This window comes from Sphaeramia orbicularis, chromosome 24 (genome assembly GCF_902148855.1).
Source record: "Sphaeramia orbicularis chromosome 24, fSphaOr1.1, whole genome shotgun sequence".
In the NCBI taxonomy this organism is placed as follows: Eukaryota; Metazoa; Chordata; class Actinopteri; order Kurtiformes; family Apogonidae; genus Sphaeramia; species Sphaeramia orbicularis.
This window is the reverse complement of record NC_043979.1, coordinates 18,966,032-18,992,137: the sequence shown is the minus strand read 5'-3', so window position 1 is coordinate 18,992,137 and position 26,106 is coordinate 18,966,032. Positions and strand designations below refer to the sequence as shown.

Sequence of the window (26,106 nt, the reverse complement as noted above, 5' to 3'; positions counted from 1 at the left end):
GGGCCCTGCTCTGGGAATATCACATAGGACCTTTTCGCTCCTTTCTCCTTGCGTTCGCTGGGCAGCTGTTTCACAGGAGCTGCACGGGGGAGATGAGGCATGTGCCCTTGTTTAAAGCATGTTGTGGTTATATAAGAGATTTCTTTTTTTCTCTTTTTATTTGCTAGACCTAGACCTTGTCTCCATTCGTCTTTCTTTGTGAATGGAAATGCCCTTACTGCAATTTGGTTTAGTGTCACTCAGGGAGGCTGTGGACCTGGACTCTGAATCACCGCCACACACAAAACTACAATTTTATGTGATAAGTGATAAGTAGAGTTTCTGACCCATCTTTTAGAGTCAATGATAAGCCACTAGGTTTGGGCAAAAGCTCAGGTGATGCACATTTATAAAGGGACCTGGTTGATGTTTTATTAAGTGACGATGAAAGACACTTCACTCTTCACCTTGTGAATAGCATTTTCCCTCAGCAGAAAGCTCCTGCAAAATTTGTGTTTACTTTTTTTGTCAACCCGCGTGCGATGATTTATTCCTTTTCACATTTTAGCCGGTCATTATCCGATCTAATGGCATGTCATTAATCATAGTAGCTGCTGTTCGAATCCTGGGGTTTTTGAGTGATAATTAGCAGCAGATGCAGGAAAGTAAAATCCCTCTTTGGATTGTTATATGTTGGTGTGTTAGTTTCTAGTCAGTATGATTACAGCCCACATTTCCCTGTGTACCTCTCTAGCCTGAAGGACCTGCCCTGCTCCTTAACCTTGACTGAAATTAACAAATTAAAAACAAAAAATAAAGTTAGTTGGACTAAAACACACAAAAACACACACACAGTGTTGCAGAAAAAAGTGAATATTTACTTATATCTTTTAAAAATACATTGACGCCATATGTTCTCTCTTTCAAAATGGTGGTTTTGTTGATTAAAATAAGTAGAATTATTAAATTATTTATTCTGCATTTCAATAAACTTTTCATATAATTACATATCCTATCATGTTTAGAAGGCTCAGTAATTAGATTATATTACTGACTGTGCATAATGTCAAAGACTATGTTGCAGATTACAGTTTCAATCAGGTAATCAGTGATCTGTAACAGATTACTTGGTAACATCCCCAGCCTGGGCTTTAGCTACCGCCTCTCCTTGACTCTATCAGAAATTATGCAAATTTCAGTTAATTAAGGGGCTCTGTGTCATTAAGTCTCTACTCCTCAGCATCTACTGTTGTTTTTCAAGACTCGCCGTGACTTTTGTCAAGCAACTGTACGAGAGCATCGAGAACAAAGATGTTTAGGCTGAGAAATTATTCATGACTGATTTCAATGCAGCGGTACAAAAGCATTTACGTCCCCGTTTCTACACGCGCATTATGTCACCGAGACAATCTAAAAGACATTTGCGAGGCTGAAATAAAATTTAAAAATCACATCTAATAAAGGTTGCAGAAGCAGGGTCTAGGTTTCATTGACGTCGTACTCAGCCCCAGACTTCGCTCAAGGATGACTGGCTAAATAATTCACCACTGCATTGTCTCTGTGAGAAGAGGTGAAGCCTGTCAGATACTCAAATAAGTTATTAATTTTCCATTTTGAAAGCTTGAGGTGCACTTCATCATCCTGTTACCAATTTTCCATGAAGCGTGACTGATTTCTTCGGAACATTGTACTAATTTTCTGCAAAAATTGATCTTCTCGCACCTATTGCTGTTCCCCACAATTGTTTTTCTCTCATCTTTTTCCATTTATCACTGTGGTGCATTGACTTTGCAGTGCTTGTTGTTCTAAGTTTTCTTAAAATATACTTAAAACTCACATTGTTTTTCTCTCTGCTCACCATTTCCATTCATGTTACAAAAACTGTGCTGTCCTCTAATGTTTTTCGTCTTTCTTTCAGCATCTACAGGCTTCAACCATATGTTGGTGGTCTTTCGTAAAGTTTCTATATTTCTTTGCAGTTATGTCCTTAGTTTTGCTTGTGAGGTTAAAGTAATTCTATCCTGCTGAGAGTGTCTTCCTTTTATATTGCACTTTTAACATGTCCTTGTCAAGATTTTCCCTCATTCATTGTATCTTCACATCTAAGCTTTGCTGATTCTTTTCAGTCTGAGATATTTTTTCTTTGTAAATATCTCTGGAGGTCAGGTATTGTCTGACCAAGAAGGATCTCATCTGAACAGCATCTGTCTTACAGTGACTACTGTCTTCTTTTGTGCATTGCCATCTTTCTCCTAGGCTTTTTTTTTCTTTCATTTTGTTCGGTTGACGTCTTTTCCCATACTTTCCTGTCCCTGTCAAATATCTGCTGAACTCGTCTGAGCCTTTCTGTGTCCCACTCAGACCCTCCGACAGTGGAGCCGGTTTACATGGAGATGCGTCAGGGCCTGGGGAGGCCGGTGGTGATGACTTGCAGGGTGCTACGTGCCCACCCTTCTCGTGTACTGCGATTTGAGTGGCTTCTCTCAAACCGACTGCTTCACGCTGGAGCCTTCGACGCCCAAAGAGATGAGACGGAGTACACCATCCGCAATCTGAACCGAGACGGCTGGGGCGAGTACACCTGCAATGTCATCAATGAAGCTGGAACGGGCAAATGCACTTTCCAGGTTACAGGTGAGATTGAAATGCTTGATCTTTATTCTTTATATAATCAGAATGTTGGACTACGTTTACCAAATTAAAAGGTATAGATCAACAGTATTCCTGTTTACATGCACCCATTTTTTTCAAGGTTTGCCAAGTCAACACACCCTCCTTTTTCATTACTCAGATTCTTGAAATGTTCAGGTTTGCAGCATTTACTAGTGACCAAAAACCTGCTAATATTATCATCATTAACCTATAAAGACCCAGTGGTATTTTTTTTCTATCTTGACCCTTTCTTAAGTGATTCATCACCATATATTATTATCCTCTTTATTTTGAGTTTTTCAGTATGAATCATGTATTTTTCTGTATTTAATTCACTGGACATGTAGATTTTCAAGAATCTTTGGAGTAAATTCAAAGGTTATTATATCAAAACAGAGAAAACTGAAGCAAAACTCACTTTTTCAGCAAAATCTACCATTAACTGAACATAAACCCAGAGTGTCTATCCACTGTCATTGATCCAGCTCCATGGGTTTTACTGGTGAATTAATGTTGTAGAAGATGACGGTGTTTGCACGTTCACTACAGAGTCTCTGAACATCCAAATGGGTCATATTTGATGACCATGAAACTGCATTTTACACCAAATATTTACATGGAGTGATAGGTTTAGTGGATGGATCAACAGGGATTAAACAGTTTAGATCAGTAGATGATTTTGGTCAGTGGTAGGTGTTTGGGTCTTTATGGGTTAATGTTCACAAAAATAGTAAGTGAAATGTGAACTTTTCCTTTGGGCATCCAACTCTACCAAAGTGGATTTTTGTCTCTACCAAAACTGACCATGAACAGAGTGCTGGGTGGTTCAAAGTAGAGTAAAAATCATACATTTGACCAATATTCCAGTACATGTGTCCATATACTAAAATCCTAATATCCCATATGGTTTAAGGAGAATGTTCCTTTTGGAAAGAGCCCTACTTTGGAAATTTCATAATGGAATACACACTTGTTATACTCTGTCAGTGTGCTTGTAAATATTGTATTTGAGATCAATATATACACCTTTAAATGGGTTTTATACACATACAGTACTGTGCAAAAGTCCTAGACCAATATTAGGTTGGTGGTTTTAGTAATGTTATAATGACCACACACACGAACGTCTCAGTATTAAGATACAGTTTGGATACAGGTGAAGTATGTTCAGCAGTAAAAACAAAAGATTCAGGAAAAAAACAGCTTCTGTAAACCAAAGTGGTAGTATTTAGTATTTATTTTCTTTAATATTACAATAATAATAATAATAATCGATTACATTTCTATAGCGCTTTTCAAGGCCCCCAAAGTGCTTTACATTATTGATCCATTATCCATTATTCATTCACTCTCACGTTCACACCGTGGTGGTGTTAAACTCCAACTGTAGCCACAGCTGCCCTGGGGCAGGCTGATGGAGGCTTGGTTGCCAATTCACACCAAAAAGCCTCTCTGACCACCACTAAACATTCATATGCATTCATACACCAGTTTGAGTGACACTGGAGGCAATGACTACACACGACAGTACATGACTAGGATAGAGAGGGATTCGAATGGCCAACCCTGCGGTTATTGGACTCTACGTCCTTAGCCATTGCCGCCCCCAATATAAGATTCACTCTATTTTTTCTAATGTTTTACACCAGCTGTCATTGAACGCATTGTTTCTAACTGTTTGTGCTGCTTCTTGTCATGAGGTCAGAAGTCAGACTAGTGAGTTTAACCTTTGAAACACATTTATTTAAGTTTTTTAGTGTGTCTTTTAAGGCTGTGCTCATATTTCCTGTATTTTCTAGTTGTATCTGAAGAAAAGAGAATAAGAAATAAATATGCATGCTCATTTCAACCCTGCAAAAACAACAAAGCTAAAGGTAGCTTAAGACTTTAAGCTTAGTTGAATGATTATTTCTAATTTCAAACCATGTTTTTCCGGTAATTACAGTAGATCCATAATACCACAAATTAATTCTTACCATTTCACCGCATAGGTATGAAGTTGTATTTAAGACACATACAATTTGTTCCCTTGTACTCTTTGAGGCACACATTACTTTGCATTATAAAATGGATCCTCTGTCATTATGCTTCACCCACCTGGCACTCATTGGCAGTCATTTTGCTTTTATTCTGCTTGTCTACTCCGCGTTGTTCATTATACACTCAGTTGGTAATTAGAGTGTTCGTTGTAAATTTTTTAGACAGCTAAGATTGGCTCCTCAAACATTTAACAGTCCTTGTCAGAGTGTGTTTTGTGGGCCTGTCTGTCTCTCCACATGATCGACAATTAATTCAAAAGAATAAAAGAAATAAATCATAGATTGTCAATCTCAATAGGCCATGTCAATGAAGTGTGTTCCTCTTCTGTCTTACGCAGTAAACCTGTTCCCTCAGATAATACACACCTACCCTCTTGCTGCGGTTTTTCAGATGGACGCTGTTCTTTTTTTCTCCATCAACAGCTGCAAGTGTCCATCTTCTAGTTGCTTGTTATGACAGGGCCAAATTAGTTTGGCCGCACTGAGTGACCTCAGGAACTTTGGCCAAGGTTTCAATCTCCCGTACCTCCCATTAGAGACAGGAGCTGCAGGGTCACAGGGGGAGTTTTTGTCATTTTGATCCTCTGCCACTTAGGTCACTCTTCTCTTTGATATTGTCTGTTTCTCTCTATCCCTTGCAGTCTTCTAATCATACCTTCTCAGCACTTGGTTTTTCGATCTTTTCTCTCTCCTTCTCTCTCTCCTTCTTTCTCTCCTATTTTTCCCTTTTTCCTTTTTTTTGATTTCACATTTTTAAGGCTTCTTCCCTCTCTCTGGCTTGCTCGGAGAGAGAGAGTGAAAGATGGACACCCCCCTCCTATGTGTGTCATAAATCAGTTCTCCCCGGTGAAACACGTAGAGCAGAGAGACGAGAGCAGATAGTCCCCTCTAGCCATTTGTTTTTCTCAACAGGGCTGGGGTTTTGCCTGCTATTGCTCAGTCTCCCTCCCTCTTCCTACCTCCACTCCCCTTCGTTCCCTTTCATCCTCCATCCCTCCTTCTCTCTCTCTCCTGCCATCACTCCTTCCCTCCCGCCCAGTGCTCCAGATTCCCACCATCTGGACTCAGTGGTTGCCAAAGGTATGGAGGCTCTTTTAGTAACCCCCTGAGTGCAGGAGCATGATGCAGAAAATCCACTTTGGTTCCTCCCATCATCCATGAAATCTGACAACCCCCATTCCCTTAACTGCAGCTCTTATTTTTTAAGATTTATAAAATTTTATCCTGTAACTTGGTTGCCACAGTATGAAATCAGCACAATTATGTGTTGTGGCTGCAGTATGCCTGAACCCAGTAAAACAGTCAGCTTGTGAGACAATAGATCTTAGGCTGTGAGGCTGACTTGTGAGCTCATTTAAAGATGAAACTAACTGTAGGGGGTTTATTCACTGTACTGAATGAAGACAGGTAGACCCCTTAGCTTTCATGACTGATTTAGTGTGTAATAAACAGATTTCCCTTTTTGCCTCAAGCCTAAGTGACCTGATAAAACTCACAGATCCAGTTATCAAGCCACAGGAAACGTACTGCACATGTTACCATACCGACAGACACATGCAAACACACCAGAGTCAGGCAGCCGGCCATTCTTAGGCCTATATGAATACGGCTGCCTTAAAACAGCAATGTGCCAGGGGCAAGTGTGTGTGTGTGTGTGTGTGTGTGTGTGTGTGTGTGTGTGTGTGTGTGTGTGTGTGTGTGTGTGTGTGTGTATGTGCATGGATGCTCATTGTGTCAAGCCATTGGGACATCTGTGGAAACAGTGAGTTGGCTGTAATTGCCAAGTTGGCCATTAAATTGTGCCGGGGGAGAGACCCCACAGAGGGATGTAATGTGTACCACTGAGCTTTGGCTCGGGCTCTCTGTCATGGGAACCCTGAGTTTCAGCACAATACTTACATCCTGCCCCTCTGAAGAGTTAGAATTGGGAAAGGAGGAAAATGCCTCGCTGTTTTAGAATGCTTATATTGACTTTAGTCTTTTCTGATGCAGCTGAATTATGTCCATAATAAGTCTTTTTTAGTCATGTGTTTCTCATGGCATTTGTTCTCCTAATGATGGAGAAATCATGAAATCCTAAATTTGGCTCCAGTGACATATTTGCATATGTTTAAATAGAAAATTTGGATGATTCTCTGCATATGTTCAGACGAGTCCTGTAAATAGCGGCCATTTTTGTTGTTGATTGATCTGTTGATTAATTCTCTTTCAATTACTTGTTTGATCTATAAAAATATCATAACGTAGTGAAGAAATGTTTTCCATAGCCCAGGATTACATCATCACATGGTATTCCATTTAGTGACATAGAGGAGTGAAGAGCTCAGGAAATATTCAAATTTAGGAAACTGATAAATAATACTAAACTAACTAAACCAATGTACAATGTTATGGCCTTTACTACCTTACTGGCCCATCGCCAAATACTGTTTCGTTTCCTTTAGTTTAGTTTATTTCGAATATGCAACAAAAAAAGTAATCCTACTTAGTCTTTACAAATGAAACAGATTATAAGAAAACAAAAGAATCAAAAAACAAAAACCTGTACATGTATATGAAAACAAAGTAGGACTTCATTTGCACATCCGAAAAGGAGTGGGAGGAAATATAACTTATTTAATCCCATCCCTTCTCCTCAAAACAGTCTATCGTTTAGCTTCATATCAGCATAAAATTATTAAATTGGAAGAACTCTGAACCCCCATCCCATGTCAGGTGGATCACTGACATTATGTTTCACTTGAAGTTGGAGAAGACCAAATTCACTCTAGGAGGAAATAAGGACAAATTTAACAAGGTTTAGATTCCTTTTATGACTTATTTCTATAACATTACTGATGTGATAAATGGGAACTAGTAGAGTATATTTGTATATTTCTTCATATTTAGGTGAAGACTGGTAACTTAAACCAATATTGTGTTTATTTATTTAATTTCCCCTTGTTTCTTTTTTATTTATTTATTTATTTTATTTTATGTACCTATATACTTGTTTATTTATTTGTATTATTGTCATTCTACTTGGATATTGTACTTTGTTCTATTATTCCTTCTTTATCACAACATTCTCTCTTTTGTATTTTGCGTTCTCTTTTCCTTTAGAGGATCTGGGATCATGGGGTGGGGGGAGGGCAAGGGGGGGAACGAGGGGATCTACTGTGTACATTTACTGCATTTGTGATTTGTATGTGTTCAACTAAAAAATGCCAATAAAAAGATTTCTCAAGATATGAAAAATATTTAAAAAATAAACTAACTAAACCAATTATTGATGATCAAAATAATAATTGTCAATGAATTAATCAAGAATTGCAACAACTAATCAATGACAGAGCTGCATGGTGGTGCAGTGGTTAGCACTTACAGCAATAAGAGCTTGGTTTGATCCCTGGGCTCGATTTGCATGTTCTCCCAGTGTGTGCATGGGTTCTCTCCAGGTACTCTGGTTCTCTCTGCTGTCCAAAGACACTTTAACAGATTAACTGGTCAAGGTAAAGGTGTGAATGTGAGACTGAATGGTTGTTTGTCTGTATATGTCAGCCATGTGATGTGACCCATTCAGGCTGTACCCCACCTTCAACCATCAGTATCCAGGATAGATTCTGATATCGCCACAACCCTCACAAGGACTAAGCACTTCATAAAATGGATGGATGGATAATCCATGACAGATAATCAGTCATTTCCTTGTTCAGATGTTCAGGTAAAAGTGGCCCAAAGCAGTTTTTTTTACTTATATGATCCATTTATTTATAACATTTTGAAAACTTTAAATGATTCAATATTCAATAATCATTTGGATGACTTCAGCTAGTGGTCTGGAATCTGATACAGATCTGAATTGTCTCAGTTCATACTCTTTCCCTTTGTTCATATCTGTTCACAAATGTGCTGGCTTGTGAACAGCTGAACAAAACAAAATGTGATCTGGACATTAAATCTGAATGGGGCTCTAAGGTCTACTGTGCGAGTGTAGCCTTTTAGTGACACGCTCACACTTTTGCACTTTAATAAAACACAGACACTCAAAAGGCTTCCTCCAGTCTAACAGAGGGGAGGTTCACATGTTTAACCTCTGTGGGGTGCTGCAGAGTTGTTAAGGTCAGCTGCTGTTTGTTACCTTCCCAAAATTTAAGTGAGTTGATGATTGTTAGGAAGGCCATAAAGTCAACATGTGAGTTTTTGGAGTCATAAGAGTCAAGGACTGTTTGAAATGATGTACTGTCTACTTGCACACTGATTCTGACAAAAGTAAATAACGTGCGCTAAACCTGAAAAGATATCTGCATACATATTGTCCTGTCAAAATTTCACACTATGCCCATTGAGCGTTCTGAATGATGCACTGCATGCCACAATGAATTACAGTCTTCATCTTCTTCTTTTGGTTCAATAGCAAAAGGCAGCAAGCGTTTAAGGTGCATTACCACCACCTACTCTGCTGGAATGTGGGCCACAGTTCCTATTTACATACATCAAGGAAGAATATACATCAAATGAATTTTACTCAAAAATCCCAGCGTGCATGCAGAGTTTAAGCTTTGCTATGGTATGATTTGTTATGATACATTTTCTTACAAATGATAATTTGAAGCAGGAAATGGCTTTTAGTCTTGCAGTTTGAAACATTAAAATGAGCTAATAAGGCACCTAACACCAGTTCTCAATCAAGACCACTATGTATGTCTGCTAATGGCTACCTGATAACTTTTATCAAGGTGATCTTAAACATTGTGAACATGTTACTATAGTTCGCTATGGGCTAAATCTACACATAATGTATTTTCAAGGTTCAAGGTTCACTTTATTGTCTCCTGTGGGAGAAATTTGGCTTAGACAAGGGCAAAAACCAGCTGCAAAAAACAGAACAGATACTACTAAAAACACACAGAATATGTGACCTATAATAAATACATTAAAATAAGTAAAAAAAAAAAACAACTCTAAAATACACACACACCATACATACATACATAGATCCCTTTGTGCACAACATTTGGCTGCCTCCTTTTGATAACTGCACCTCATTGCTCATTAATGAGCTTGATTGAGAGAGGGATAAAAGAACATTTATTGGGACTCTGTACCTTCTGCTTGAGGTCAACAGAACATACTCTGGAAACAGGGCATGTAATGAGTCTGAAAGAATGCTGTTATCCTGCCTGATGGTGGCCTGGATAAACAGGTCACGTGCCATGTATTGAACAGGCGTACCTACGATCTTACTCGCCATCTTCACCAGGTTATGAATCTGAGTTTTTGATTTGACTGTCAAGAGCCCCAAACCAGCAGGTGATTCTGTGCCAAAGTATGGACTCAGTGGTTGCACAGTGAAAAATCAACATCATTTCTCTACATACACCAAACAGCCTGAGTTGTCTGAGGAAATGGAGTTGCTGAAGTGTTGTGGCACAAACACTTGCCACTAATTTGGCAGTGAATTGCACACCAGTCAGTCTGCTTTGTTTTAAGAACAGTCCATCCATCCATCCATCCATCCATCCATCCATCCTTTCATCCATCCATTCATCCATTACGTGAACCACTTAATCAGCTAGGGGGTCACAGGGGTGCCGGAGCCTACCCCAGCTACCAGTGGGCGAAGGCATGGTACACCCTGGATGTGTCATTAGTTTATCACAGGGCTGTTTTAAAAACCTATTTATACCAAAGGTACTGCGTTAACAATATGTTGTCACAAACATACTATGCATACTTCACAGTAAACTACTATGTAGTCAGTGTACAATATGTACTGTATGTAGTATATAGTGTTTAGTATGTGATTCAGAACACAACTAAGGTGTAAACACATGTTAAACAGCCTGGGGATGGATGTCAGCACAGTGTTGTAGGTGGTACCATGGACAGCTCCTGTGTTGAGTTTCCTTCCTTCTTCTCTGTCCAGAATGTGTAGAGTGCTGTCCCATATCCTTTGCATGCAGACTGACTGCTGAGTTCAGTTCATTTCCTAAAATATTTAAAATGACAAGGATGAATGTACACAGAGACAAAAACATGTCATTTCCATTTACTTTTGACTTTTTTTTTCTTCATTCTGTCTATCTTAATATAGATTTTTATTCAATCCATTATCTTTATTTTGAGTTCTGTTTTTGTCATCTTGACTTATTTGTGTATATTTATGTAGCTCTTTAAGCTGTGTTTTAAATAGGCCTCTTGGGCTCTTTTTGAGATAGAACAATCCACATTTTTTGTGTTATTTTTGTCTTTATCCTGTTTCATATCATCAAATAAAAGAGTTAGATTGATTTTACCTTCAAACCTGCACACTCCGTTGTCTCAGGGGTTTAGATCTTATCAGCCTTGGTCTGCAGTCAACATTTTGTTTTAGCTTTAAGTCTTAGAAATGATAAAGTAACTATAGTATTTGCAGTTCATCTGAGTTGAACTTCAACCCTGTAGTAAAAGGGGATAATGTTAAACATTTTAGTTTCAAAGACGTAGTCTGGCATTGATGGATCCTGCAGGTAGCAATGACTGACATTACATGGTCAGAGTATAAAGGCTGCATAATGTTATCTGTGATCAAACTGAAAGTCTGTCAAGCTTTGAGGCAGACATAATATATTCTGTTCTGTTTTTTTTCTGACCTTTTTAGTGGTTCTACTTCTTTTATATCTATACAATATATTAAGAGTCAAGAGCACTGAAACTGAAAGTCAAATTGAGTCAAAAACAAACAACATTCAGTCCAGTTTGATACAATGAACATTACAAAAGAGGAAAACAAACAAACAAAAACAAGCTAATCAAATTAGTCAGACAGAGTAAGTTAAAGAAGACTGAATAGCTGAGTAGTAAGATAGGGAGGGTCTCATTACAAGTTCAATTAATTTCCCCTAAAGAGAAAGCAGGATTTCATTCTTTATTCCAGAAGGACACAACCAAACAATTACCACTGAGTCTTGTAATGTCTTTAATGTCTTTTCCCTATAGTCAGTTAGCTCTTTGTGTGGTGGTGTTGGGTTTGTCTTGGACAGCTGTGTGTCCATATGTGAGTATCATTTCTGCCACAAAAGCCCGCATTTGCACATCAGCCCAGTACCATATAGCAATGCTTAGCATATGGCCGGGCAAAATGTTTTTTCCTTAAGAAGAAAACATGTTCATAAAGCCTTAATAAATAAAAAGGAAGTCTGCAAACAAGGTCAGCGTCTTGCCTGGAGGATTTTACTGAGCTGTTATGAATCATTGCATTGGTTCTGCTGTTAAAAACAGGATTTAAAAAAAAAAAAAATCAATTAAGCCTTCTGTACTTTATGTTTGATGTCTCCCACCCAGGGTATCTGTTTTAAGCAGTGTAAGTGGGTTAGGTAATGTGCTTCACCACACATAACATATTAGTGTTAGGGCCGTTTTGCTTCATTACACTGTATATTCAAGTAAAAGGGAACTTTGTGCCAGTGAATTTGCAACAATACCTGCCTTTGCTGTAAATATGCTCGAAGAAATCTCCATCTCTTAAAATATCTTAAATGGCTTAAAATAAGACAGCAGATGCAACAACACATTAAATAAATGACTTCCAAAGACACAGAGCTTGATATTTTATATAAATAAAGTCCATTCATGGGACATTTATGCAAATTATTGGGAATCCAGTTCCTATTTGCCTTTGTTTTATGACAAATATTAGCCTCTTCATTTCTGTCTAAGACTTCCTGTATACAGTATACTGTATGACGAAAAGTTAGACTGGGTTATGTAACATCCACTGCATAGTCGGCTATAAACACAGCTGGAGCTATACTGTACGTTGAAAAAGCATCAAGCTGTAGTGCCGGCAGTAATTACTCTGGCAAGTTTTTTGTTAACATCTTGCATATTGTTTTGTTACTTCAAGAAAAAGAAACATACTTTTTAGAAATGTTGTTGAAACACAGTATATTGTGTAACTTTACATCTGAGTGATTATAACTGGCTGATAAATGAGTGTTCTTTCCCCTGGATTAAAATATTGTGTTTTAAATGGCTTTATCCACGTAAAGGCCAAGTGATCTGCAGTTGGCTGCCCATAGCATCATTAACCTGATTTAATGTCTTAAATGCAAGAAAAAGTGCCATCAGTGTTGATTTTGACATATTATCACAAACAATTATGGGAATTGATCAAACAAGTTAGAGGCTGAATGAGATAAACCTGCTCTTTTCCATCTTAGTCTCTTTGTTTGTTTATATCTGAATGACTGTTTTTATAGTCCATGTGGTTACAATTTTGTTTTTTGTACAGTGCAAACGAAGACCTTTCACTGCTGTGTTATGGATTATGTTCTCACTGTACTCTATATTTTTCAGTGCATTCAGTTCTTGCCAGTTAAAGCTAACAGTTTAAAAGAATATTCAGAGAATTCTCTTTCCTTGACTTCCTATGAATTATGTCTTATTATCAATAAATCCTATTAAGACCAAAGCATGTTAGATATTCTGTCAGCACTTTTCTCTACTGTCTGTGAAGCTCAGCATGAGCTCTTCAGACGACAATTTTTACATTTTGAATTTATTTATTTAAATATGTAGCATGAGCCTCGAAGTTTTAGGAAGCTGCACATAGAGTGGAAAGTATGCATTTTTGTGGATTATTATCAGACGCAGATTTCGTATCATTTTTGTTTTGGTCTTTCATTGGAGTGTTAAAAAAGGCGGGGCATGTATCCTGAAAAAAAATATGAAAGAACACACAAAAACAGATCTTTTAATCATTTCAGATGCAGCTCAGGATGTAGAAGCACAACCCTACTGCAGACACACTGTCAAAGCCTTAAAAGGCACAAGATGACCTCCTGATTCCCAAGTGGCACAGTTTGTTTATTCCCTGAAGTGTCACACTTAGAATCAAATTAAAGGAAACCTATTGGCTGAAGGATTTGGTCACACAAAGCAGCCCAGGGGAAGTGACACAGGGGACCTCTGAGACTGATTAAGAAAACAGCGCATAATAATTCATCAGCGACATAAACTAACTTGACAGATTTGCCTGACACACATCAGCTACATCTCAGCTTGGATATGTCAAATCCCAGATCAGCTTTTGTTTAGGTAACAATGCCTGCTCTACCGTTGTCGCCTTGGCTATTAAAAATCATCTGCCTTGGGTATTGTCATCTCTCAGTAAACAAGCCCAAATATGAGGGGGACAAACACAACAACGTGTTGTTGAGGTGAATTTCTATTCTTTGCCAGGAAGGTCATCCTGTAAGCTTGTTTCAAGATCTTGATTAAAATACAATGTCTTCCAGCTCCTACTTCGGCTGTCAGAAATAAGCTTGCTGGCTGTGACCAGAAAGCTGAGAACTTGAAAAATCAATTCAGTTCATGCTTTGATTCTGCAAAGAAATAAATCCTCGGCGATTCCAACAAAGCAAAGCATGTTATTGAAAGAGAAAGGTTTTAGAAAATCTTGGTGGTAGTCAGAATGCAGTTGTACAGATGTATTTTTAGTGAGGAGGCATCAGATCTGTCATTGCATGTGATGGACACTAAGGATGCATTTATGTTAATGAGACACATCACATTGTTATATGTTATGTGCTTTGATGCAGCACCATGAAAGAACTCTGTGTCACACAGTATAAGATGAAACTTTAATGATACTTGAGGGGAAAATTGGGTCATAGCAGCATCATGAAAATCATATACAGTAGATAAAAATAGAACAAACAAAACATAACAAAGATTAGAAATACTGTACATCTTTGTCATGCTAATTCTGTTCTCTTTTTGGAATAAAAGAATCCACACTATGTTAACAAATGAAACATTTACGAGCTTACATTTCCACAGTCTTCACTTCATGCTCAAGTGTAAGAGCATGCATAGGGTGCATAATAAACCACTGCAGCAGTGACAGAGCTTAGCTTTAATGTGGAGGGATGCCTGTGAAGAGTGTGTAATAGCTCTGCTGTCATGTGGTTGTAGGTCTTCAAAACCATGCTAATATTTCAAGATGTAATTATTATGTTTGTTTTGATTATGATTCGACGTCTTTAGCTAAAATAAACTGTCACCGAAATGGATGAAGTAATTTTGCATCTTCCTATTTTGGTTCACTTTGACATCTCATAAAATGCTACTTAAGCGTATTCCTGGCAATGTTTAATGAGTATCCCACTGATTTTACCCAGCAAGATGAGAGGCTCATCAGGAAAAGTGCTACTCAGCTGTAAAAGTGACGTCTACCATGACCCTGTTTGATAAAAATAAGAAATTTTTTTTTTCCGCTTCATCTTGGTAACCAAATATTTACAGCATAAATAACTGGAGGTATCCAGTTTGAAAGGCGTGTCCATTTACTGTTGTAGCCAAGGATGTTCTGTTAAGTTGCATTCTAGGAAATGGAGGATCTAGTGCTTTTTAACCTTGACACAAGTCGATGTTATCTCAGTGTTTCTCTTGCAGGTAACTATGCTGTGTAAGTAGATACAGTCATTTATGAATCCACTGTACAGTTTGCAGGGTTTGTGATTTCATGCGGCATTCAGTCATTCTTCATTTGTCTTTTCTCCAGGCAAGGCCTACCCTCCAGAGTTTTACTACGACACCTACAGCCCCCTGTGGCAGAACAGACCCAGAGTCTATGGATTCAAGCTACAGTGGACCCAGATGAATCCCAATGCTGTGGACCGCATTGTTGCCTACAGACTGGGTATTAGACAGGTAATATGACACACAACTGTCTGTCTGAGTATTGATCAGCCTGCTTTTTGATGGTTGATGCTTAGTTGTTTTGGTCAACCTCTTTTTCAGCCTTCTCAGATGAATCAGAGCCATTCTTTGCACACCAGGCACTAAAAACAATTCTTATTTCCAATTTAAGTATGTGATAGAAATGTTTGCACCGCTTGTGTTCACTTGTTGTATTCTCTTTGACAGAGCCAATTCTTGCATCTATTCATTGTCTGTCTTTTTCTGTAGTTTTTGAGGTTGTGAATGAGCCTCTGTGAGCTGGGCAGAAACACTAAGAACCTGTCAAGGGCAGTCGATTGAACAAGTTCTGTGGTTTCCATGAATTGCTTCTGTTTTTGCTCTCCATCAGAAGCTCAGTCAGAAGGAGAGGGAAGAATCCCTGCAGAGAGAAATAGCAAGCATTGCTCCCGTTTCCCTGCTTCTCAAGTAAACTCCGCAGATGACAGGCAGGCAGCATTGATGGATGCATCGTTACATTTTCTCTCTTTGGCAATCAATGTGTACCTTCCTCCCTCTCTTTCTCTCACTGTCTTTCCCCGGTGGCAGCGTGGAGCACAGTTAGTCTTTATGGTTGTTTAATTTACCGCTGCAGGTGCGCTACCACTTTTAGATAAGGTTTGAAAGCGTGAACCTGCATCATTAAGACCACAGATTGCCAAGTTTCCATTGTATCCACATCTGCCTTAAAAGAGAAAACGATATACATGTAAATATATGTATCTAGCATTTTTAGTAAGCACATAATACATGACAATTGGATAAAGAATTAAATAAAGAAAAAAAAAGTAGCACATGCTGCAATGCTAAATGCATTCTGACCCTGCTCAGAATTAGTGGGCATACCCTGACAGTTGTGTTTGCAATGAATAATATAATTTCATGTTTGTTTCACACTACACCCTTAAGGAATTGAAGCTTGAAAACACATAACACCAGTTATGTTTGTGTAGCGCAATGATTTTTCTGTCAACTATCTCACTTGGTCTGTTTGGTAATAAATGATGTTGTGCTTGCAGAGCCCGTGTTTGTGCTTGCCAGCCTTTTGTCTGAAAACTTGCCAAGAATGTACATTCACTTTCTTATTTTGGGCTGGCCCTGCACGTGGTCTTTACAGATTATGTTGCATCTGTGTAGAATGGACCCTCAGTTTTCTAGAAATTACATTTAAATCTTGTAGGCTTTTATTTATTTAAAAGAGAACATCACTACACAGTCTATTTTAGCTGAGAATCAGTATTTGGGCAAATTAATTTCTTTCCACCTTCTTGCCTTGATATCTCAAGAGGGTACATTGTGTGACCATTATTTCCTTCCTCCAAGGCATAACAACCAATGTTCCATTGCCTAAGATGAAAGAGAGCATTTGCTGTAGGGAAAATGTGAAAAAAATTACTTTTTGTCTTGTATGCTCCTCATTGCATCTCTGAATTCGGGCATTGATCTAAAAACACGGTAAGGTTGGTGTTTTTATTTTCCATATGAGGTATAGTTCAAACAATAAAAAGGCTGAAGATCTGAGAATATGAGAGAGAGGAAATGAGAGAGAAGCAAAAATGAGTAGGAGGAGAAGCTCCTTTTGTAAATAAATAAGCACAGCGATCCCCTTGGATGGACCGCGTAAGAGCGGTGCAGTAAAGAAAGCTCTGGCACGTGGACTCCACCACTTCAATCTATTTATAGATCCTGTAGCAGCTCCCCTGCCATTCCCTGAGAATTATTATCATTTTCTCTCACTACTTTAGAATTAATACTGAAAGCTGGTAGCCCTTATGCCTCTGTAATGGATTGCTTTGTGTTATCGTCCAGTGCCCTTGTGAGAGACAGTCTGGCTGAAGGGGAAATGGGAACGAAGCACTAGCTGAAAGGCATGCATGGAGGAGAATCACAAAACACAAATCAGCACCCCTGTCAAGAATACAATGGAAAGGTGTGACATCTGCCCTTGTTTTGAAACTCTAGACGGCTACTTCAAAATGGTCTTTCCTGTCCAGAAGCTTGATCGTCTGTCTCCAACCTGCAGGATAACGTTTTCAACCTACATCCTGCCATCATGCAACTACTTCTTCCTCTAGCCTCTTCCTACTTCTTCTCCTCCTTCTCTTTCGTCTTTTGCAATTGATCTATCTATCAAGTCAGAGTTAGGTCTACGAAGTGCAGAGATCAGTAGAAGTCATACTAATTACACACAGGCAATCTAGAGATCAGCGCTCATCTACCATTACAGTGTCGCTTTGATTACTCCCATGTTTCTTTGGGCTCCTACTAGCGCTTTGATCAATCCTGCTGTTTTTTTAAAGTTGCCATAAAAACCTCAAGAACTGCCGCTGCAATCAAATGAAATTAAATCAATACCTCACTCTGCCTCTGTGGGGAAAATGTGAAGAATGAAAGGTAATGGGATGTAAACTGAAACCTTAATTGGGCAGAGACACAATGATTCAGTGAAAATTAATAGGAATCAAAATGAATGTGTGTGAAAATCATGAGCCGATAAATATTACTTATAATTTAAATACCTAAAAAGTTCAGAGTTGTCCTTCAATCAACATTTCAGTTTGAATTTACACATCTAAGCACAAAAAAAAAAAAAACTGATTATTGTGTTTCCATTTTTAATAGGCAGTTTCGAGGCTGTGTTTGCCAAGACTAGCATTTAAGGCCACCATCTGTTGGGAGCTCTGGGACAAACACACAAACAAAATATGGAAATAGACATTTTCTCTTGTTAATTAAAAAAAAAAAACTGATACAGGTCTCAAAAGTTCATATAAAAATGCATTCTCATACCAGTCTTTATATTTAATTCATCTAATTACTCACAGCTTTACACACTGACCTGAGCATTACAGGTTTTTTTCAGTTAACAAGCATCTGCTAGAATTGGAATTAATTTTTCTTCATATGGCCTGGATTGCAAACAGTTTATCTTACTTGAAAATTCACTCACATCACCAAAACACTCATACATAACTGCAATGTTACTCATAACTTATATCTTTAACATCTGGTGAGCTCACTTTTATCTGAATTCTTACACTGCGCTGTAAATGTACTAAAAAACATATACTGTGTATGTTGTGAGTCTTATGAGTCATGACCTTTAAATCAGGATGTTGATTCATGCTTCTGTCGTCAGTAGCTTTGAAATTACTTGGTGGAGCAGCTGTGATTTCACTGTCATCTCAGTCTGTTCTATTATCAGACTGAGCCTGAACAGGTCTTCTATGAAAAAGGAATGAGCAATAAGTGTCAAAACCAAATCTGAGGGTCAGGAACATCCATCACATAGTGCATGATGAAGTTTAGAGATGGAATGAAATTGTGTACCGAGTTCTGGATCATCTCCTGAATGGGCAAGAAATTGAATTTGCTGATAGATATTGTCATGCAGTGTGTGAGTTTTTATTATTTCAAAACTGTAGCTGACTTAATTTCCTGGAAAATAACAAATCTAGAATCCAGATCCAGATTTGTATCGTCTTTTAGGAAGACTGAGATATAATAGAGATTTTCAGGTCAAAACGTGCTATCTATTTTGAGTTGAAGGTTTAGACAGACTTTATTGGGGTCGAGTGTACCTAGAAGGAATTGGATATTATTGAAAATATCAGCGAGCGTCTCGGAGACAGACCGTAGTTTACAACAGGGTCAATAACTGTGGCCTTTGTCTGATCAGGGACCACCACTCTTGTTCTTCCTCTCCTTTGTCCTTCATACATTCTCCTTCTACATATCATCCTACTTTCCTTGTCATCTGTGATCCAAATCTCCAGTCAAAACCGGACTAAAGCCATCCTCTTTAGTCTCAGTAACTAGTTGGTGAACAAGACACCTGTATAGACTTTCAGCTAAAATTGCAAATTAGCAGCAGGATTATATGATTACAGTATGTTTTGGTTTTCTATAAATTTCTGTATGCTTACCATCCTATTTGAAACCTGTGAAAAATGTTGTTACTGAATACATTTTGCAGAAAAGAAATTAAAAATGAACAGTTTATTTCACATTTTTCTAGTTGTTCGAACACTTAGACAGGAATGATTTAGTTCTGAGTTTGTGTTAACTGTTCCGTTCAGGACTTTCTACTGCACTAAAGTATGCACTAGTACATTATGTTATATTCACTATGAAATATAGAGCATATAAATATATAAACGGCTGATCGACATTTCACATCCTCGACTGTGTCAGTCTCATGTTTGTATTTTTTAACCTTATCATTCCTGTAGTTGCAGACAATACATGTTGTTGAGTTATATGCACGTACATCAAACACTGAAAAATAGCAATATACTGAGTGCTCAGACATACACACTGTTGTATTGTAGATACAGGCCAGTCCTGTGTAATTTATGGAAATTAACTTCATTACCTTTTGTAGTTTAGAGGAAGGCAAGGAAATTTTTCAAAAGATAGGGACAAGTACACAGTGTGCAATTACCAGTGACAGCCAAAGCACTCTATTTACCTGCAAACTAATGCTGATGAAAACTTGCAGCCCATAATTGTGGATCATCCAGGCTCTAAGTAATTACTTAATTGGTATTGTTCTCACACACACCCACTGACTCCGCTTCAGTGCTATCACACCTTCATTCACTCTATCTCTGTCTCTCTGTGCTTGTAACACATTTTCTCTGCTACTTTGACTGAGAAGGGCATGTATTGTCATTTGTGATGCAGACGCAGTATCTCTGTGCAGCTCTTCCCCTCAAACTGATTCTCAAGGATAAAATGTACCCTACTTCTTCTTTGCATTGCCCCCAGCAAATGCAGCAACAATCCCTTGATTTCTTTCTCTGTATTTCAGTAGAGCAGCATTGTAAAGCCATAAACAGCATCACCTAATTTTCTGTGTGGGATTTTTTTTTTTTTTTTTAGGTGTGAGCTTAGTCACCTGGTTTGGTATTATGCAAAGACAGAATACCATTTTCCCTGTCAGATCAATGACTTTTTAACACAAAACACATAGAACATAATTATAGAAATATGATACTTGTAAAATATCAGTATTAACTATCCTGAGCCATATCTTTACAATGAAAAATGAGTGACAAAATCTCTCTTTGCATATATCAGAATCTCTCAGCCGCTTCCTATTTGCAGTCTCTGAATGCAGAGGCTGCACGATGCTTTGAAAGTAAATGTGGCTAATGAGGAGCTGGCTGTCAACAGCTTACAAAGGGAAAAATGTTTTTGTTGTGCAGCATTTAATGTAGGCAGATCATACAAATGCTTATAGACAGGGTTAATTGGCAGATGAGAGTAAACATCCTACGGTGGTGGTGAGGGGAATACAGATGTAGTTTCTGTGGTCATACGTATATGTGTTCCCAGGAGCAAAGTCTTCAGAGGGATGTCATTTGTGCTGCACACGCTTTTCTGTTGTGGTGATTGTTGTCGATAGAATATCCGCAGAGCTTTGTGATGTACGTGTTGTTGTTGAATTTAGTGTGTTTGACATTGAAAGTATGAGAGAAGAAAATCACATGTAGGTACAAAAGAATAGCAAAGACGCTGGAGTAAAAACAAAACACAGTAAGTCTCGTACGCACTGTACTAATATAAAAACTTTGAGCTAAAAAGAACAGCAAGCAAAGGTTGATGCAGTACAGTTGCTCTAGGCTGGTGGGCAGGACTTCCTTGGGGGGCCTGGTGTTGTAAATTTTATGTACTGCACAGTTGCACGCCTCCATCCTTCAAGGCTAGCTGCACAATCTCCCCGAATTGGTGTTTACCAACATGTGCCCTTGGATACGAACTCACAAAACCATGACTTACTTGTGTCAACAAATAGCTGTATGTTGGTTTCCTTTTGATTTTTTTTTTTTTTTTTTTTTTTAACAGTCTTGAGTGGAAAAAGAAAATCAAAACATATAAATTGAACAGAAGCTTTGACTAAAGTCCAGGAGTTAATTTTCTTTAGCATAGTCATTATTGTAAAACACACTTTACAGATTTCCCCCATATTGTGCAGGTCTGTGTGAAAATGATGTAACTAAACCGTTTTTGTGTTTGTTCTTCCTGTCCAGGTGGGGCTGCAGCGATGGTGGGAGCAGGAGATCCCTGTGGATGGAACAATCAACAAGGGAGAGCTCATGACACACAATCTGACCGAACTCATAAAACCTGAATCCTACGAGGTGCGCCTCACCCCCATCACGCGTTTCGGAGAAGGTGACTCCACCATACGGATCGTCACATACAGCGGTGAGTGCTCACATTAAATCAGACTCCCTACTGCTGATTTTAAGGACAGTGATGGGTCATTCCTTTTGTACCATACATTTGGAAAATATAGAAAAATGAGGGAGCCAAGGGAGCTCTGTTCACTTTAATCCAATGCTTACACATGTGGTTGCACAGGTGGAATAATTACAGCTGCAGCTGGTAATGTTATCCTTGAGCTAACGCAGAACATTTTAAATTAACTTAAGCCAGGGTATGTGCTGCTGCATTATGATACATGTTCATCGACGCTGTTGGGTATCAGAAGTATCAAAAGTGCATTCTAGTATCAGCAACTATTATGATGATCTTGATGATGATGCATTATGTATGATATGTATGAGGAAGGGCCAGTAAAAGTGAACTCATTAAAATAATTTGAATTGCACCTAACACATTCAGTCATCAGAAGACAGCTTGGAATCAGCCAGCATTGCATCTTTTCCAGTTTGAGCTAAACGAATACTGATCCACTGACTAATCACCTCTTCTTCCTGACCTTTATTACTTGAGTCAGGTCTGTCCTGGACTGGGGCAAAGGCTGACTTGTTTCTGTGCTTGACAGATCATGATGACTTCAATGTATCAGATGACTCAAGCATGTAGTTTTGGTCACAAGACCAAACAAAACTGGTCATGGTCGAGTCATTTTTGTTTTACACATCCTGCCCAAAAACGGTGTTGTTTATTTTAATCTGTGTGATTCTTTCTCGTATTTTTGCCAGAGGATGTGGTTTGTCTGCTGAGATGTTCCTCCATGTAACAAATATTGTTTTCAATTTTACAGTGCAAATATTTTTGAAAGGTCCTTGGCCTTGCCAAGTCCCACATGGCCCTTCTGTCAAAATAAAATGTAGCTCTATGGCTTACTGCCAAATAGGACAATAGCAGTGTTTACTACTGTCAGATTTTTTAAATTTAGTTGATGTGTTTTAGGTTTTGAATCAGGTCTTTTGTAGTAGACTGGCTGCCAGAAGAACATCCTGAAGAGGATTGGGTTGGTATGCCAGCCTTTGAGAATGCATCAAAACACACTATATTCCTCCACTGAATTTAAAAAGCTGCTTGTAAATGGAGGAAGACTCTGTGGCCTGTGGGAAGACATTCTGGCTGAAACACAAAAACTACAGTAGTATCCACAGTAGACTCAACAGTGCCAGTGAACAGATGCACAGGTACTTGAGATGTGCATTTTCAGAAACAAACTGACTGACTGTTTTTCTGTCTAACATCGACTGCTGGGCTCTTCCTGAGTTGTGCTGCTGCAGTTGTGAATAATTCAGTTTCACTGCAGCTCATCACAGCTGATAGAAAGAGAATGGGGAAACAGAGGGTGAGAGGGAGAGACAGAAACTTTCTCTGCTGTTATTTTTATAGTATTCTATGATGGTGTGTGGGCTTACAGGGCCTTGAATTGAATTCAGCTGAATTGTAAAACTGAATCCAATCAGAGTAAAGTAAAGAAAGTTGAGACTAATTAAGAAAGGGAGAGCCATAGGAAGGAGAGATGGAGGCAGCCAAGATGGGACTTAGGAGACAAGGAAGATACAAAGGAACAGAGTTATATTAAAAAAAAAAAAAGAAAAAAAAAAAAAAAACAGGGAAGAAAAGAGCCAATGCTGATGTGCGAATCACTTGGCCAACAAGAGACCAGACTAATTATCACTCTAGGGCTGCTCTGTACTCCCACGCACAGCATAGCGTCACTGTAGCAGGCTAATGTAGGTCTGAGCCGGATCTACTCTGCTCAGAGAATGTGTCCCGTAAGACGTCCTGACTGACATGTGAAATACCGTTCAGGATCATCTCTATTATCACCTCTCTTGCCCTCTCATTGGGGAGCAGAGATCTGTGGGCCACTGGTATGTGAGTTCAAACACACTGGTTTTATAAGTTTACACTGAAGTGAAATATGTGTCTCTGAATGTTTGCAAGTTATAGATTCATCTAATTGATGAATATGTGCATTAATATGTTACATTTATTGTTATATAAACTTAGAAAACAAGTCTGCATCAACACTATTAATGTCACACATAGGACTGCATGTATTTGGTGGAAAACTAATATTATGATCATTGTGGATAATAATATGATTTATGAGTTCAGGTTGAGTCTTTTTTAAACAGTGTAACAAATCTACAAATGAATTGATTTTTTTCTTCCTTTTCTGCTATTAGACCACCCTAATTCTCACTCTATTAATTCCAAATTTGGACCTTTCAATCAGAGCCTTTAGTGGTTGTATAATTACACAGGCTGATATTACAACTAGAAATGCATTGTGTAGGTCAGTTAACTGCATATCCCTAATACGCTATGAGTTCTGTAAGCATTTAATTTTCTGTTTTTGTTTGTGTATTCAGTTCCAAAAAGATCACAAACTGTTGTCAGTCTTGAGCTGTCCATTACAGTCTTTAAAACTTTGGATCAAATAAGTTATGACTTAAACTTCACCTTTAGGCCTTTGCTTAAGTTTCCCAAATCAGTGAAAGCATCTGCCAGTCTGAGGAATTTGAGTTTGTCTATCTGTGTTTAATATCTGTGTCTTTTAGCCAATGCGTACTTTAACTGCATTTGACCAAAAATACTAAAACGTAAAAGTGAACGGATATTAAAGCACAAAACCGAGACCAGTTTATTTCAAAGTTTTACACTAAAACCTCAACATTGTGTGTATGAGTTTGCTTATCATTGCCCAGTAGGCTCAGCAATCACTCTGATGCACATAAAACCAATGGTAGCAGCTTTTCTGTGATTTGGCAAGAAAACACAAAAGCGGTTATAGTGTCCCCAGCTGTAGGATGAAGGATGGTGGTGTCACCAAGCTCCAAAGACACTCTTTTACATTTTGCTGCAGTGACAAACTCAGCATCTGTTTGGTGCTTTTCATAGCAGCCCTCTCTCTCCCTCTCTCTGGTTTACTCCAAGATGGTGGATTTACTGTTTAAGCTCTAAGACAAACCTCACAGTGTGGCACTAAAACTATTATTATTTTTTAATTTCCCATTCTTTTCATATCTTTATAACTTATAGACTACAATGGCTGTCAAAATCCACTAAAATCTAAATTAAATACACCTTTCTGCTTACAATGGGCTCCATCAGTTGTGAAAGCTGAGGTGTGAGGGTCTTTTATGTGCTGTCATAAAACATATACTGACTTCTCAGTGTTCATATTGTGCTTTTTTGAGCCATTTCAGCTGCAAACAGGCAGAACGTACATGTACACTGCAAAAATCAAAATCTTACCAAGTGTATTTTTGTCATTTCAAGACAAAATATCTCATCACACTTAAAATAAGACATATCACCTAAAGAGTAACTTGTAAGTGAGATATAAGAATTTATTTTTAGACAATAGAGCTTGAAAATTTTATGTCAAGAAATCTTACCAAGATAATTTTCACTTGTTCCATTTTCAGATTTTGTTGCTTAATTCAGTTCAATATTGATTTTAATTCATTGAATTGAGCAAAAAAATCTGCCATTTTTGCAGTGTATAAAATACATCTATATTGTTTTTGTGTCTTTCTTTTTGTTATGGGGGGAGTCACTGGGACATAAACATGAGCATACACTCACATTGGGAAACATGAAGCTGGACCCCACAATGCTGGCCATTAAATTTGGGGATTACTACTTGTCTTGCTTCAGGTTAGGATGAGATTTAGCTTTAGGCATGGTGTGGTTTTAGATAGTGTGAGTGTAAGCAAAATGAAATGAAAGTGTAAAGTCCCTTAAATGCATGAAAGCCTAATGTGTGTGTGTGTGTGTTGACACTTTTTTGCCTCCCTTCTTTGCTTTTAAGCTACAGCAAATCTCATCCAAGTGGAAATCCATCAAAGATTCACCGCCTGCATCGATGTGTCACACACATGCTGATGCAAGAACAGGATAAAACACTAGGAATTTTCGTAGCTGGGATGTGTGTTTGGGCCTGGCCACAAGTCTGTCTTCAACACCTTAAGTTTGATAGTGTGAGAGTCACAGAAAGACCTTCAGACAGAATAATCTGAAGTTGCTCAGTTTGTTTGTTTTTTTTTTGGGAGGGGAATATTGCTGAATTAAATTTGCCCACACTGATATTGTTTCAGCTGTGGGTTGGAGCTGTGAATCCGTCACACAGCTTTCTCAGAACGTCATGGCACCCACCCAGCCCCACTAAACATGATGGATGGGTAACTTGGATTATACGAGGTCAGTAAAAAAGAAGCCGGGCTGCTGTTGTCTATGAGAACACTTGGCTGTGGCCGTGGAATTGTCTGCTGCTTTGTAATACAGCCGCAGGCCAGTGGGACGGGACTCCTGCCAAGATGAAGTCAGTGTTTGTAACCAGAACGGCCTCTATGGACCGCTGTCCTTTGGCAGTCAATGAGCTCACTTTGTGTTTCAATCAAAATTAGGCGATTTGGATGGGAGACAGTCATACATCAAGCAGCAGTTTGCTTTGTCCTCTCAGTTAGAAAAGTTGAAATGGGTCTGATAAACTCAAATCACA

The 26,106-nt window shown here is 38.4% G+C and overlaps 1 protein-coding gene across 2 annotated transcripts in view; it reads left to right on the top strand.

The window, feature by feature from the left end:
- LOC115415393 (MAM domain-containing glycosylphosphatidylinositol anchor protein 2) overlaps nt 1-26,106 on the top strand; it is a 200,537-nt gene that overhangs the window by 143,324 nt on the left and 31,107 nt on the right. For both annotated transcript variants that reach the window (XM_030128949.1, XM_030128948.1), the window contains exons 10-12: nt 2,341-2,613; nt 15,199-15,347; nt 21,410-21,587. In XM_030128949.1, the coding sequence (XP_029984809.1) occupies nt 2,341-2,613; nt 15,199-15,347; nt 21,410-21,587 (600 nt within the window). The remainder of the gene's footprint in view (nt 1-2,340; nt 2,614-15,198; nt 15,348-21,409; nt 21,588-26,106) is intronic.